Below are 13963 nucleotides of genomic sequence, written 5' to 3'. Positions count from 1 at the left end.
GATCTGCTGAACAGCATTGTGTATGCAGTCAACAGTACCGTACACTTAAATTTTGATTGAGAGAGAGCTGGAGAGATGACTTAGTAGATAGATAAAGGTTGCTGCCACCAAGCCTGATGACATGAGTCCAATCCCTAAGACCCACAAGGTGGAAGGAGAGAACTGACCCCTGCAAGTGGTCCTTCTGACCTCCACTCACACGTCACTGCATACATGTACACCTGTACACACACACACACACACACACACACACACACACACACACACACACCACCTTTTAGTGTAATCTGTTTTTAGTTTGGTTAGAGTGCTCTCACATTGTATTCACATCACAGTTGGAATAACGCCTCTGTTTTTGGAAACTTCCCTTACTCCTGTATGCATACGATATGCTTGGCAAACATCATCTTGACTCCCTCTTCCCTGTCTGCTCTCCTACCACCTTTGCAGTACAAAGAGACCAACACTCTAATCACCACCATCCTTGAGGTTCAGCCAAGATCCTCCTCTGGCGGAGAGGGCAAAAGCAATGATGAAATTGTCCAGGAGCTTGTTGCTTCAATCCGGACCAGAGTTCCAGGTAATAAATACTTGCTGGCATCTGCCCGGAATGGGAGCTTGAGGAATAAACTCAGAGAACTAAATCGTAAGCAGGTGTTGAGGCTTAATTTTTTTCATAAGTTTTTCTTTCCCTAGAGAGCTCGCCTCACATGGGGTTCTCCATTTATGTCTAGAGATTGACTGCACCCTGACATCCCACCAGCAGGGACCAGGAGAAGCCACCCGGCTTACAGCCCACACCACTCTAGCCAGGCTTTGCTCTGAACTAAAGTCCCTGGGCCTGTGTCATCCAAGACAGTAGCTGCTGGCCATGTGTAAATGAATCCCACACTGAGCTCTCTGAGCATTTTAAGTGCTTGAGTCTTGGACAGTGCATTCCTGACATTGTTTAAGGTTTTATCAGAATCCCATTCTAGACTCCACCTCAGTATTTTTCTTCATTCAGGACAAATGACTGAGTTACTTTACCTTAGAGATTTTTTCCGAGTAATCACAAAAGAGCAACTCTCTCACTTCCCTGAGGATGACAATCTGCTTAAGTCCCCAGGGCATTTGTTCATGGTTGGCAGTGAAGCCATGACAAGAGAAAGTAGAATGGGGTAGAGAAAAGGACCATGACAGAGTCCAGCCGATTCTCCAAAGGCTGCCAGACCAAAAGAAGCCATGTGACCCAAGAATAATCCCATCATCCCCCAAAACACAAGGGCCAGGCCCCCAAAACAGAATGTCCACCGGGCAGGGAGTTCTGTTAATGTTGAAGAAGACTGCCACTTAACTTAGGGAGCAGTTTCTTCTCAATAAGTACGGGGGAATAGAAATGGAGCCGAGATGAGGGGCAGTGGAGGCCGTGGGCTTCTCCAGAGCCCTGTCGATGCTGAGATTTTCTCCCTGTGCTTCACAAAGCTCACACTCGAAGTGCGAAATAGGAAGCAGGCTTCTCCACTCTTCACGGAGCTTTTCCTGTGAAATGAGAAGGCCATCTGCCGAGTCTGAGGGGACAGGGTCTGGTCGGCTCTACAGGAGGACTTGGATTTGAAATGTCCCCCGAGGGAAAGGATAGGGTTCCTGTAACCACAGCTCTGTGACCCAGAGAAATCAGGCTGAGGACGCCCTGCTGAGTGAAGTCCCTCCAGCAGCCAAACTGTGAATGCTGAGGAAGGAATCCAGCCTGCGTAAAGTGCATCTTAGAGCCTCTTTTGCTCTCTCACCTTCCACACACGTGTGAGGAAAACGCAATTCCTTCCCTCGTTCTAGCCCATGTGGCTCGTCTGGGCCTCCGTTCTGTAGGACTGGGATAGGAAGGACATCAGTTCTCCCTCCCGTTGTCTATGAGTGATGTTCAGTAACTTGGGATAAACTCTTATGCCTCTCTCAGCCTCCTCTCCCACTCCAACCCTCTCCTCTCCAGGAAGCAGTGCAGGTCTACAGGGAAGACCAAGACTTACGCACTCATATTCCTGTAGGGCTGGGGTGGAGTAACTGGGTACCCACCTTCTGGTCCCTGGAACGTCACTCAATGACTGCTCTTTCTGAGTAATGTTTGCTACCGAGGTATTCAGAGCTCTGCCTCTCATTCTACCAAAGACAGTGCATCTTGTGTGGAGTCAGAGGATGACTTGTGGGAGTCGGGTCTCCCCCTTGTCATGTGAGTCTCAGGGATTGAACTCAGGTCAGGAGGCTCATCAGCAGGCACCATTACCCACTGATCCATCCCCCCAGCTCCAAGAGTGTTTTCTCAAGGCCCCTACCATCACACCTCCACACCCACCGGACTCACGGGAGCCCCTCACCCAGACCTCATTCCAGTCACTCTGACTTCTGCCTTACCCACTTCCTCTCAGCTCCTCCCATGATTAACCAGACAGATGGGGAGCAGGCTGTTCTTTACTTTGTCTGGTACATGCATGCTTTTCTTCCATAGCATCCCAGCCAGTGTCTCCTTCAATCTACCTACCCGCATCCAAGCCAAAGTTCAAACAGGCACAGAGGATGAAAAGAACCATGACAATAACAAGCAGAATACTGATTTAATCCCAATCTCTCTCTCTCTCTCTCTCTCTCTCTCTCTCTCTCTCTCTCTCTCTCTCTCTCTCTCTCTCTCTCTCTCTCACACACACACACACACACACACACACACACACACACACACACTTTCCCTGATTGCCATTAATTGAAGCCTTGTGACTGCTTCTATGTAAACACATGTGGATCAGCAAAGACATAAATAATAAAAAATGTCACTTTTAAGCTCTGCTTTAATGATGAAAGAAATTAGCTTGGGCGGCAGGGTCCCCCGAGGGGCGAATGTAAAAGAAAAATAATCTAGGCCCAGTGAGATGGCTCGGTGGATAGAGCTCATCTGACAAGTCTGGCTCACCTGTAATGCACTCGTGTTCAATCCACAGAACCCACGTGAAGGTGGAAGGTGAGAACGGACTCCTCAAAGCTGTCCTTTGACCCCCACAGGCATAGCATGGCATGCACACACCTGCACTCACATGTCCTATGATCTGACAAGCCAACTGTGTGTGTTACAGAATCCCTGCAAATGGAGGGCGCTTCCGAAACCCTTTTTGTCAAGGACCCGCAAGGACGCCTGAACTCTCTGACCACCGTCCTTGGCCAAGAAGTGGACCGGTTCAACAATCTTCTGAAGTTAATACACGTATGAAAGTTTACCTCCGTCACTGTTACTGGGTCGCTGAGCCTTGTAGAAAACGCTGTAAGAACATGAGTGGGCTTAGAAGTCAACATCCCGTCATCCATTTGGCTGTCCTAACTATTCCTCAGACCTGGGCTGTATGTGGTTGAGTCTGTATTCTCTTGTTCTAATAGTGACTGCATGAATGTGTGACATTACAAACCCCCAAGCCCCTCAGCGGCCTACTTTATATTTTTAAAGTTCTGTCAACTCACTTGAAATTTTCAGGGACCTCAGCACTCAGTTAAGAGTGAGTTGGGGCTGAGGAAATAGTTCAGTCAGTAAAATGTCTACCTTGTAAGCACAATGGCCAAAATGTGAGCCCCAGAACTCATGTGGGAGGGAAAAAAAAGACTCAGGCGGTAGCATGCATTTGTAATCCCAGCTCTGGGAAACAGAGAGAAAGGTGGATCCTTGGGAAATCATTGGCCAGCCAGCTTAGCCTAAGAGACAGCTCAGCAATTTAGAGCATTTTTTTTTTTTTTTTTTTGCTCTTCCAGAGGACCTGGTTCAATTCTCAGCACCAACATGGCAGCTCAGAACCATCTGTAAATCCAGTCACACAGAATCAGATGCCCTCTTCTGGCCTCCATGGGCACCAGGCACACATGTGGTACACAGATATATACACATGCAAAACACTTAACCAAAGAAAATACTAAAATAGATAAATTTAGGTTTTTTAAAGGTGAAGACAATGCCTGAGGAATGGTGTCCAAGGTTGTCTTCGCCACAGGTGTGCACACACGCATGCTCAAGCACATACATGTGGACTGTGAAAGTCCTCTCCACCTGATAACTACTCCTGAAATGTGCTCTGATCTCTTTCGTCCTCTCAGATTTCTCTAGAAACACTCAACAAAGCCATTGCAGGACTCGTGGTGATGTCTGAAGAAATGGAAAAAGTGTATCAGAGTTTCCTCAACAACCAGGTTCCCTCTCTTTGGTCTAACACAGCCTACCCATCCCTGAAGCCACTGGGATCATGGGTCAAAGACCTTATTCTGAGGACTGCATTCGTGGACGTACGGGAAACTTCATTTGCTTGGGGTTTGATGGATTTGACAATGTGGCTGTCCCTAAACTCCCAAGGGAGCTCTGAGTAGCAATAATTGGGAATCATCTGATTCCAAAGAAACAGAACCTTCCAGAATGGCTTCACTTCGAAAGTCTTAAGCATATTATAATGCCATTTTCCCTGGGCTCTTATCTATATATTGGTTTTCAACTCCAGGCCATTCGTGAGGTTTTAGCTGAAGTGTGTGGCCCCACTGTAAAGGGCAAACCACATGTCTCCACACAGCCAGATGTGCCTTAGCTGCCCAAGCTTCTTGTCCCTCATGGCTCCAGGCTTACATTCCAGGTTGGGAGATGAGAAGTAAGCAGTAAGAAGACAGAGAGTAATTCAGGATTCCATTAGACACCACTCCCCTCCCAACACAGCTCTGACTTAGATGGCAGACTCCACCTCAGAAAGAAAGTGCCTCATGAAATCATGTCTCTCCCCCAGCTGTGGCTCAAAAGAGGACAGCCCAAATCCTTCTGATCTCCGGGTTCTTCTTTCCTCAAGGATTTCTCACAGGTATGGGTGCCTTCCCCTCGGAAAGTCTCACAGGAGAAGTTGTGGTTTGTAGGAGCTGGGGAAGTAGTGTGGCTGCCGAGGACCTGACTGGCCCTGCTGATCTAGGACAATCTAGGATTGCTGTTCCTCCATCACTGGGGAGAGATGAGGGGGAGGGCAGAAACAGACGCTCCCTGATAGCCTGATCCTTGCCCTTCCTAGATTACTATGCACGAGTTTGATTTAGGCTAAATCCATGAATGGATAGCTATTGATACAATTCTCCATGCAGCACAACCCTCCTGTCTTCGTGCTCCCCTCCCACCGCATCCCCACTCCCCTACACAGGCTTCAGCTCTAACAGCCTCCTCTCTCTAAAGAATATTTCCTATTTTGAGGCAGAGTCTCTTGTAGGCCAGACCACCTTGACCTCCCCAGTTCTGGGATTGCATGCGTAAACCATCATGCCCCAGTTTCAGCCAGTGCTGGGAATTGAACCCAGAGCTCTATGCATTCTAGGCAAGCAACAGTCCCAACCTAAAAACTCTCGATGTCCCTTCATCAGTCCTAGGGGATTTGGCTGGAGAGTCCCAGAGGGATCCAGACCTTGGGACGTCTGGGTACCCAATCCTCAGTTTGCCTCATTCCTAATCCCTAGCAAACAGCCCATAAAAGCAAGCTGGACAAACTCCTGAAGTCAGGGAGACTTTCCCTAAAACTCCCACTAGTTTGTCTCTCTCATGGCATGGCAACAAGATGCAAACTTAGCCTCTCCCGTCCTTTGTTGTTTGTTTGTTTGTTTGTTTCAGTTTGGGATTTGTGGGTGCTTTAGTTTGAGTTTTTGGTTCTGGTTTGGGGTTTGGATGGCTGGTTCGTTTGCTGGTTAGTTGGTCGGCAGATTTTTTTAATTTGTTTTTTGTTTTGTTTGTTTTGTTTTGTTTTTGTTTTTAGCATTTGTTAAATTTATTTACATTACATATTAGATCCCAAGTTTTAACTTTAGTGAAATGCAGAATAGTATGTTTATTTTAGAGAAAAAGGAAACGGCTATCTATTTCAAAAGGCTTTAAATATTGCTTCTTAAACAGAGGTTCCCCAGATCTCTATAACTTCTTAAATGACAAGGTCATTTTAACATTATGAATTATTTAAATAACTTGATTTATACTATTGATATATTGTGATGGCCCCCCAGTGTAAGGGAATCTCAGGGTGGGAAGGGGTGGGTGTTTGGGGAGGGGGAACACCCTCATAGAAGAAGGGGGAGGGGTGACGGAATAGTGGGTTTATGGACGGGAAACAGGGAAAGGAAATAACATTTGAAATGTAAATAAAAAAATATCCAATTTTTAAAAAACCTCAAATGGTCAAAGGGAAGCTTTGCAAGTGATACCTACTTATATTGTCTGGGGTGTGTTGTTACTTCAAAAATGGATTTTTTTTTCTCCCAAATTTGTCTTGTTTTTTTTTAAAACAGGCGCTCAATATGTAGCCCTGGCTAGCCTGAAACTCACTATGTAGTTCAGGCTGGCCTTGAACTTACAGAGATCTGCCTGCCTCTATCTCCCAAGTGCTGGGTTGAAAAGTGTGTGCCACCACGCCCAGCTTGTTTGTTTAATAGATGTGTGGGTGTAGGTGTGGGCGCGGGTTTGGGTATGTGCACACATGCATTTGTACACTTGAGCAAGTATTTGTGTGTGTGTGTGTGTGTGTGTGTGTGTTTGTGTGTGTGTGCAGACGCCTGTGGAGGCCAGAAGAGGGTGCTGAATTCCCCTAGTGCTGGATTTACAAGTGGTTATGAGCTGCTTGGTGTGGATTCTGGAAGCTGAACTTGGATCTGTACAAGAGTAACAAGTGCTCTTGACCACTGAGCCATCTCTGCAGCCTCCTTTCCTCGCTCCTTAACCATGACACGAACTCATTCATCCCTGGATCCCTAGCCACTGCTGCCCCCAACATGATTCAGGCTTCTATGCTCTATTCCATGCAGAATGCTAATAGCTTGGGTTTCTTTGTAATTTTTTCCTTACATTTATTTACTTACTTACTGATCGTCTGTCTGTCTGTCTGGAGGGAAGGCATACACAGCAGCTGTGGAGGTCAGAAGACAACTTGCTCCCTCCTTCCACGATGTAGGTTCCAGGGATCAAATGGAGGTGGTCAGGCTTGGCAGAGCGTGCCTTCCCCTGCCCTGACTGGTTTCTGTGGAGAGGAGGATCTCCAATGCTAGCACAGCCTGGGTTGACAGGAGGGACACAGTACATGTGGAACAGCAATGTGCCTTGAAGGACCCACCTTTTCGTACTTTCAGGAACTCTCCAGAACCATGCTCGAAAATATAATTTGCCTATAGACGAGCTGAGTTTCAAATATAACATGATCCCAGTCTACCGAGACCAAGCCTTGGTGATAGAAGCAGCCAAGGACATTCAGTTTGGAACAGAACTGCCCATGGACAAGGAGGTATTGTCTACCTGACTACATCCCACTGTCAGTGCAGCGTTCAGCCCGTCTCCCCTGCCCTGCCACTGTCATTGCAAGAGTAGGAGGAGAGAGTGGCACTCACTCCCCAAGGCCATCTCCTCTGCAACAACTGGACAGGAACTCCTCAAACACAGTCCAATTCACAGATATTTTTCTGCATAGAGCCACATGATTTAGGCTCAGACAGCAATGATCTCCATCTTACAGACATAGAACAAGACACTGAGGACAAGAGTTTCCGTATAAAATAACCTTGAGTCTGAATCCTGGTCCTCCCCTTCACCAGCCACGTGTGCCGAAACAATTGCTCACTAAGCTGAACTTGGATGTTCTCATCTATAAAGTGGGCAAATGACAGGAGTCTAAGAAGGGAGTGGCACATGCCATAGAGCCAACCTGGAGTCCACTCACAATAACCCACTGCAGTAGTATAGACCAAACTTGCCTACAGCAGTCACACAGCCCCCTCTGGCAGAACTGAAACGCTGGCTGCACACCTCTTCCTCCTGTAACCACAGAATAACTGATAAGTGTGTGCTATAGAGGCCGTCGCGATGGCTTTGCACTCTTCAAATAGTATGGCAGATATAATCTGTCTTCTAGAAGGGTGCCCAGATTCTGAGAAAAACAGGTGGTAATCCCAGCCCTTGCTTCACTCTGCTTCCCGGGAGGAAGAGAAAAGCCATTACTCATGAGGTTAGATGGTCTAAAGTAGCCATGATTGGGGTTCCCAGGGGCCTCTCCAACTCTGTCCTGGTGGGATGTGAACAGTCTCAAATTTAGTACCAAACTGAGAACCGGGGTGGCCCATCCCTCACATCTTTAGGGTACCCTTCTCTAAACTGCAGTAGTATAAGGCACTGGTTTTAGAGGTACTTGTTGAAAAGGTGGGACACAGGCAATGACTGTGTTAATCCCTTCTCCTCTACTCACTCCTAAACTTCTGAGTTTCTTTCAGTTGCCCACTCCAGAGGATGGGGTTCTCGTTCACGGGATGTTCATGGATGCTTCTCGGTGGGATGACAAGGACATGATCATAGAAGACGCATTGCCAGGACAGATGAACCCCATGCTGCCTGTAGTCCACTTTGAACCGCAACAAAATTATGAGCCAATCCAAACACTCTACCACTCCCCGCTCTACAAAACAGGAGCCCGGGCAGGAACGCTTTCAACCACAGGTGAGCGTGTTCTTAAGATCTGTCCACGGGGCTGGAGAGACAGCCCAACAGTTAAGAGCACTGTTTAAGGCTCTTACACAGGACCCAGGTTTGATTCTCAGCACCCACACTGTGGCTCACAACCATCTGTAACTCCAGTTCCAGAGGATCCAATGCACAGGCAGACAAGCAGACAAAGCACCCACATATATGAAAATAAATGCATATTTTTTCATTGTACACGTAATAACTAAATAAAAACTTCAGTCAAAACTCAAATGCTGCTGGTCAAGGTGGCACAAACCTTTAACCCCAGCAGAGGCAGGCAGATCTCCATAAATTCAAGGCCAGTCGCCTGGTCTATCATAGAAAAGAGGTTTTAAAATGAACTAAGTGGATAACTGGGTTCCAAAACTCCCAGTGGACCTGAGATGCAGTCCTACAAACTGGAAGCAGAGAGAAGGAAAAGAGATCACATAAGATGTGACCCAGGACTAAGCCACTACCTAAAGACTATACATGGACTGAGGGACTCTGACCTCAGCAATGAATATCCTAAAGAGCACCAGTGGAAGGGAAGCCCTGATCCCTAAGACTGAACCCCAGTGAACAGACTGTTGGGGGAGGGTGGCAATGGGGGAGGGTGGGGAGGGGAACACCCTAAGGAAGGGAGGGGGAGGGGATGTTTCCCAGGGAACCGGGAAAGGAATAACCCAAATGTACATAAGAAATGTTTAAAAAAAAAGATGTGACCCAGGGAGAGGGCTCAGCACTAAAGGCTCTGTCACCAAGCCTAGCAACCTGAGTCTGATCCCCGAGACCCAGATGATGTTAAGAGAGAGCTAAGTCCCACAAGTTGTCCTCTAACTCCCACATATGTGCCATGTCACGTGCAGGAGCACACACGTGCATAATAAGTAAATGCAATTTCTTTATAAGAGCAATGGATTTTCCAAAAAGAGACTGCTAAAGAGTAGGTGGAGAAAGCCACTTGCAATAGTAGTTGGAAAGTCTAACATGGTAGAAAAAGCTGTAGTCCCCTGTTAATTAATTAGTTAATTCGTTAGGCAATGTAAGAGAAAGTAAGAATGGGGAAGAGGCAATATTTACAAAGAATAAAAGCTGGTGGTTCTCTAACACTAAAGAAATGCTGTGTCCTCAGACTCAGAAATCTCGTCGCTGGGAGGGAGGGATGCTTTTTAAAATGGTACCCGGGAAGGGTTACATGGATACTTGCGGGGTGCCCAGGGGAGTGCCCGGCGCACAGCGGATACTGTCTGAGCAAACCGTTCAGCAGCATTTGGTGATGAGAACTCTGAGATTACTGGACAGGTCTGGGGATCCTGTATCCTAATGACGGTTGCTAGAAACCTGTTAGGGCGCCTGAAAAATGGCACTGCTTCCCCCCGGGATAGGAATATGAATTATGGAGGACAAGTTTGGAGTCAAGAATTGTGAACTGCTCTGCTTTTGAATGATGAGCTGGGTTCCTTTGTGTTGCTTAGATCAAACACTCTAACCAAAAGCAACTTAGAGGAAAGGCTGTGGCCTTATACTTCCATCATGGAGGGAAGTCAGGGTGGGAATGACGGGGAGACCCGGAGGCAGGAGTCGTGGAGGAATGCTGCTTGCTAGGTTGACACAGGGTCGTGTTTACTTAGCTTCCTTCTGCGGCTGAGGATCGAGAGTCTAGGGCCAGCACTGCCCAGGGTGGCAGTAAGAGGGTGGACCCTCTTACTTCGTTTAATAATCAAGGCGATTCTCCCTGCTATGCCAGCAGGCAAATCCTACTTAGACAATTCCCCAATGGAGACTGTCCTCTCAGCCATCTGCAGGCCGTGTCAAATTCAAGATGAAGACTAACCAGGACCAAGGAGCCACTTACTGAAATCTTCTCCAGACAGTAATGTAAAGCATCATAATAAAAGAGTCCAGACATACTACAGTGTTAGCCTCAGATATGAAATAAACTTTAAGCAGTCACTGTGCACCTCAGTGTGGGCTCGGGGAGGCTGTTAGAAGCCTCTCAGCGTAGAACGCCAAGCTGACCTCATAACAAAAGTGTCAGTGGTCTCTGCCTGCTAGCTCACCCCCCAGCTGGAGTCAATGGCTGCAGCGATGATTGAGGCGCAGCCCTAGTCATTAACTTAATGAATGAAGGAACGGTCGACACCTGGCTGCTCGCTGCAGCTCCGCGCCACACAGAAAGCCTCAGCTGACTCAACAGGAACGTGAATTGAGAACTTGGGTTTGAAAATAAGAAACAAAAATGTAATTTGGCTAAATAACTGATTGCAGGGAAAAACCCAAAGTAATCTACAGGAAAAAGGGTCTGCTACAAAAGATAGACAGCAGAGAACCACCACTATGTAACAGTCAGCAGAATTCTTGACAGAGAACACTCGTTCAACATGTTTGTGGCCCCGAGTTCAATCCCCCATCTTTAAACGAAGCTGAAGGAATGGCTGTCCGAGTCGCTTGTTAGCTGTGGGAGCATGAGGAAGGACGAAAGCAGGCAGGTCCCCGTTGTGATGAAGACCTGAGTTATTCTCAGACACAAAACGTGTTTCTTCACTAAGGGGTCCCCACCCACCTCAGAGTAAGTTCAGCTCAGCCCCTGCAGACAGCAGCTTTTGCGAGCAGGCTCTGTAGTTCTAAAGCCCATTTAATCCCTTCTGTTCAAGCACCCTGACACGCCGGGAAGACAGCCTTTATTTCCACATCCTTTTCTTCCTCAGTCATCCATCCATTCCTTTTGAGCAGGTCTCACTCTGTAGCCCTGGCAGTTTAGAACTTGCTATGTAGTGCGAGCTGGGCCTCCAGCTCACAGAGATCCACTTGTCTATGCCTGCCCAGTGCCGGGAACAGGGTGAACTACCACACCCAGCCTGTGATTTATTTTTATTTATGTATGGGGGGAGCAGGGTAAAGAATGGCATGTACACCTGAATGCACATACCCACAGGGGCCAGAAGAGGGCACCAGATCCCCTGGAGCCAGAGTTACTGGTGCTGTAAGCTGCCCAACACTGATGTGGGAACTAAACTGAAATAGACACTCGTAGCCATTTAGCCATCTCTCCGGCCCTCCTCCACCCTTTTCTTACACACACTCAGCTGTTCTTAATGCTCTAGTCACCCTGCGTCCCTCTGCGGTACGCAGCCGACCTTAACTTTAACCACAGTCCGCTATACAGCATCCGTGTTGTAGCCATCCTGTTTGTCAGAAGCACAAGGCCTCTGACATCAGCCCTTCAGGATTTCAGCATAAGTGGATATGTGACAGGAGCCACACACACGGCTATCCCAATCATCTACCCCTCAGAGGTACTTTCTGTCCAACTGTGAGTCATCAGAGTAGACAGCGAAGCCCTTAGGAGACGCCGTGAGAGTGAGAAAGAGGGGGCATTTTGGAAGGCAGCTACACTCGTTTCTGGCCAACAGAGAATGGATTCTGCTTAAACTGAGTCAGCAGCTGCAGGGGTTTAGCTGTGCCCTAAGTCTTCCTCCAGACCTAGAGAAGGCCTCACGTGCTCCAGGCACCCATGGCCTGCAGAGAAGTATACATCGGGCTGGCACCCAAAAAAGCGTGGGGGCAAATTTCTGGACTGCGTAAAACCAGTAAATGCACAGGAGAGGAGTCTAGATGGGCTTGCCATTGAACTTGGGCTGTTGCACTGGAAAACCTGGTATCCAGGGGACCAGAAAGGTGAAAAGGTAAAGGCTCCCCCTGCTGGGTCTCAGGCCACTTTCCCTGATGTCCATTCACACCCACGGAATCTGAGAAAAGCAGCACCAGAAGGAGCGGTCGCCATCTGAGGTCACTGTCTCCCTCCTTAGACAGCCACGGAAGGGAAAGAACTCCGTAAGAGGGACTCGCTCTTACGAGCGTGTGTAGAATGGCTAAGCACTGAAGACAACGCCTGTCACTGTGCCTGCTCATTCCAGGAGCCCAAGAGTCTTCCAGTGTAGGATGGAAAGAAGGAAGGACGGACAGATAGACAGACGACTACACGTATAGAAGCCCTACCTACCGTTAGAAACCCCTGAGTCCTATTGAAGTGTCAGGCCCGACTCCCAGCCCAGTGCTCCAGGATTCAGACTGCAGAAAACCTGAAACATACTCACCAAGATGTAAGATCTGAGACAGACAGGCCTCAAAGCACCACGTATTCTGAAATCTCCTTTTGAATGGCGTGAAACTGGAACTTTCAGAGGACTGAGCCCGGCGTCTTCAGGTTCAGCCAGGTCGGAGCTAAAGCCTCTTGGCTCTCAGTATCTCGTCTCTGTGAATCCAGAGGTTACTATTGAAATAACAGTTCTTCTTCCCCACTCCCACCCCCCTTGTATCGTTTATTAGGTCATTCAACCAACTTCGTGGTGACTGTCCTCTTACCCTCCAAGAGGCCCAGTGATTACTGGATCGCCAAGGGGTCAGCATTGCTCTGCCAGCTGAGTGAGTGACTAGGGGCCTCGATGACCCAGAGACCTTCCCTGATGAGGAGGACGTGACCTCTGACCCCGCTTAAAGATAGCAGCTATGACTGGTATTTCTCCCATAGCCTAAAATAAAGCCATTTTGAGTTATTTCTGTTGGGAATCCCAGCTGTGGTGTGGAGGCGACCGATTCACACATCCCTATTAAACCCACTCCCAACTCCATGGGAAAGCCGGGCTAGGCTGCTTCTCTTCAGTGTGTCACTGAAGGCCTGGGAAGAGTCAGAGTTAGCCCATCCTACGAGCCTCCCTTCCTCGTCACGCTCGTAGGAGAGGCTCACGGCCCACGGTCCACGTTAGCCACATGGCCCCGATACTTCTGTTTCTAGACCTAATTAAGGATCTCAAAAATCTAACACCGGGGCAACAGCAACAACCACCATGTGTGCCCAGCCTTTTGATATCATAACATGACATTGTCACAAAGTTCATCCTTGAGAACTGTGCAATTGAAACATCACAAAAACGTGGGGAAAAAACTTATTAGTATGCAAGTGTGCATGGTGTGTTTGTGTTCATGTATATGTGTGTGAATGTGGACATATGCATGCTATCCCGGTGCACATGTAGAGCAATCTTCACCCTCCACTTTGAAAAGGGTCTCTCTCTTGTTCACTGCTGCATATGCCAACATAGCTGACCCATGAGCTTCTGCCAATTCTCCTATCTTGCTTTCCATGTCCTAGATAGAGTAGCACCACTATGTCCTTTTAATATGGGTTCTGGAGGTATGTCTGGCTTTTTAAGTTTATGATTTTGGTTGGAAAAACTGAGCTGTCCTCAGCCACATGCAGTACGCAGGCCACAGATTGAACATGCCAGGCCCAAGAGGACAAAAAAGGACAGTGGTAGTTTGAATATCCTTGGCTCAGGGAGTGGCACTATTTGGAGGTGTGGCCTTATTGGAGGAAGTGTGACACTGTGGGCATGGGCTTTAAGACCCTCCTCCTAACCACATGGGGAGCCAGTCCCAGCCTTTAGATGAACCATCCCCTCTGCT

The 13963-nt window shown here is 47.9% G+C and overlaps 1 protein-coding gene across 1 annotated transcript in view; it reads left to right on the top strand.

Moving 5' to 3' along the window:
* Dnah6 (dynein axonemal heavy chain 6) overlaps positions 1–13071 on the top strand; it is a 196073-nt gene extending 183002 nt beyond the window's left edge. The window contains 8 exon segments of the mRNA XM_032906333.1: positions 451–580; positions 3099–3226; positions 4102–4287; positions 4773–4803; positions 4806–4844; positions 7135–7286; positions 8266–8488; positions 12827–13071. Coding sequence (XP_032762224.1) covers positions 451–580; positions 3099–3226; positions 4102–4287; positions 4773–4803; positions 4806–4844; positions 7135–7286; positions 8266–8488; positions 12827–12930 — 993 coding nt within the window. The 3' untranslated portion in view covers positions 12931–13071.
* Positions 13072–13963: the final 892 nt, after the last annotated feature.

The sequence above is a fragment of the Rattus rattus genome, chromosome 6 (genome assembly GCF_011064425.1).
Source record: "Rattus rattus isolate New Zealand chromosome 6, Rrattus_CSIRO_v1, whole genome shotgun sequence".
NCBI classification, from domain to species: Eukaryota; Metazoa; Chordata; class Mammalia; order Rodentia; family Muridae; genus Rattus; species Rattus rattus.
This window is presented reverse-complemented; position numbering and strand designations above follow the sequence as displayed.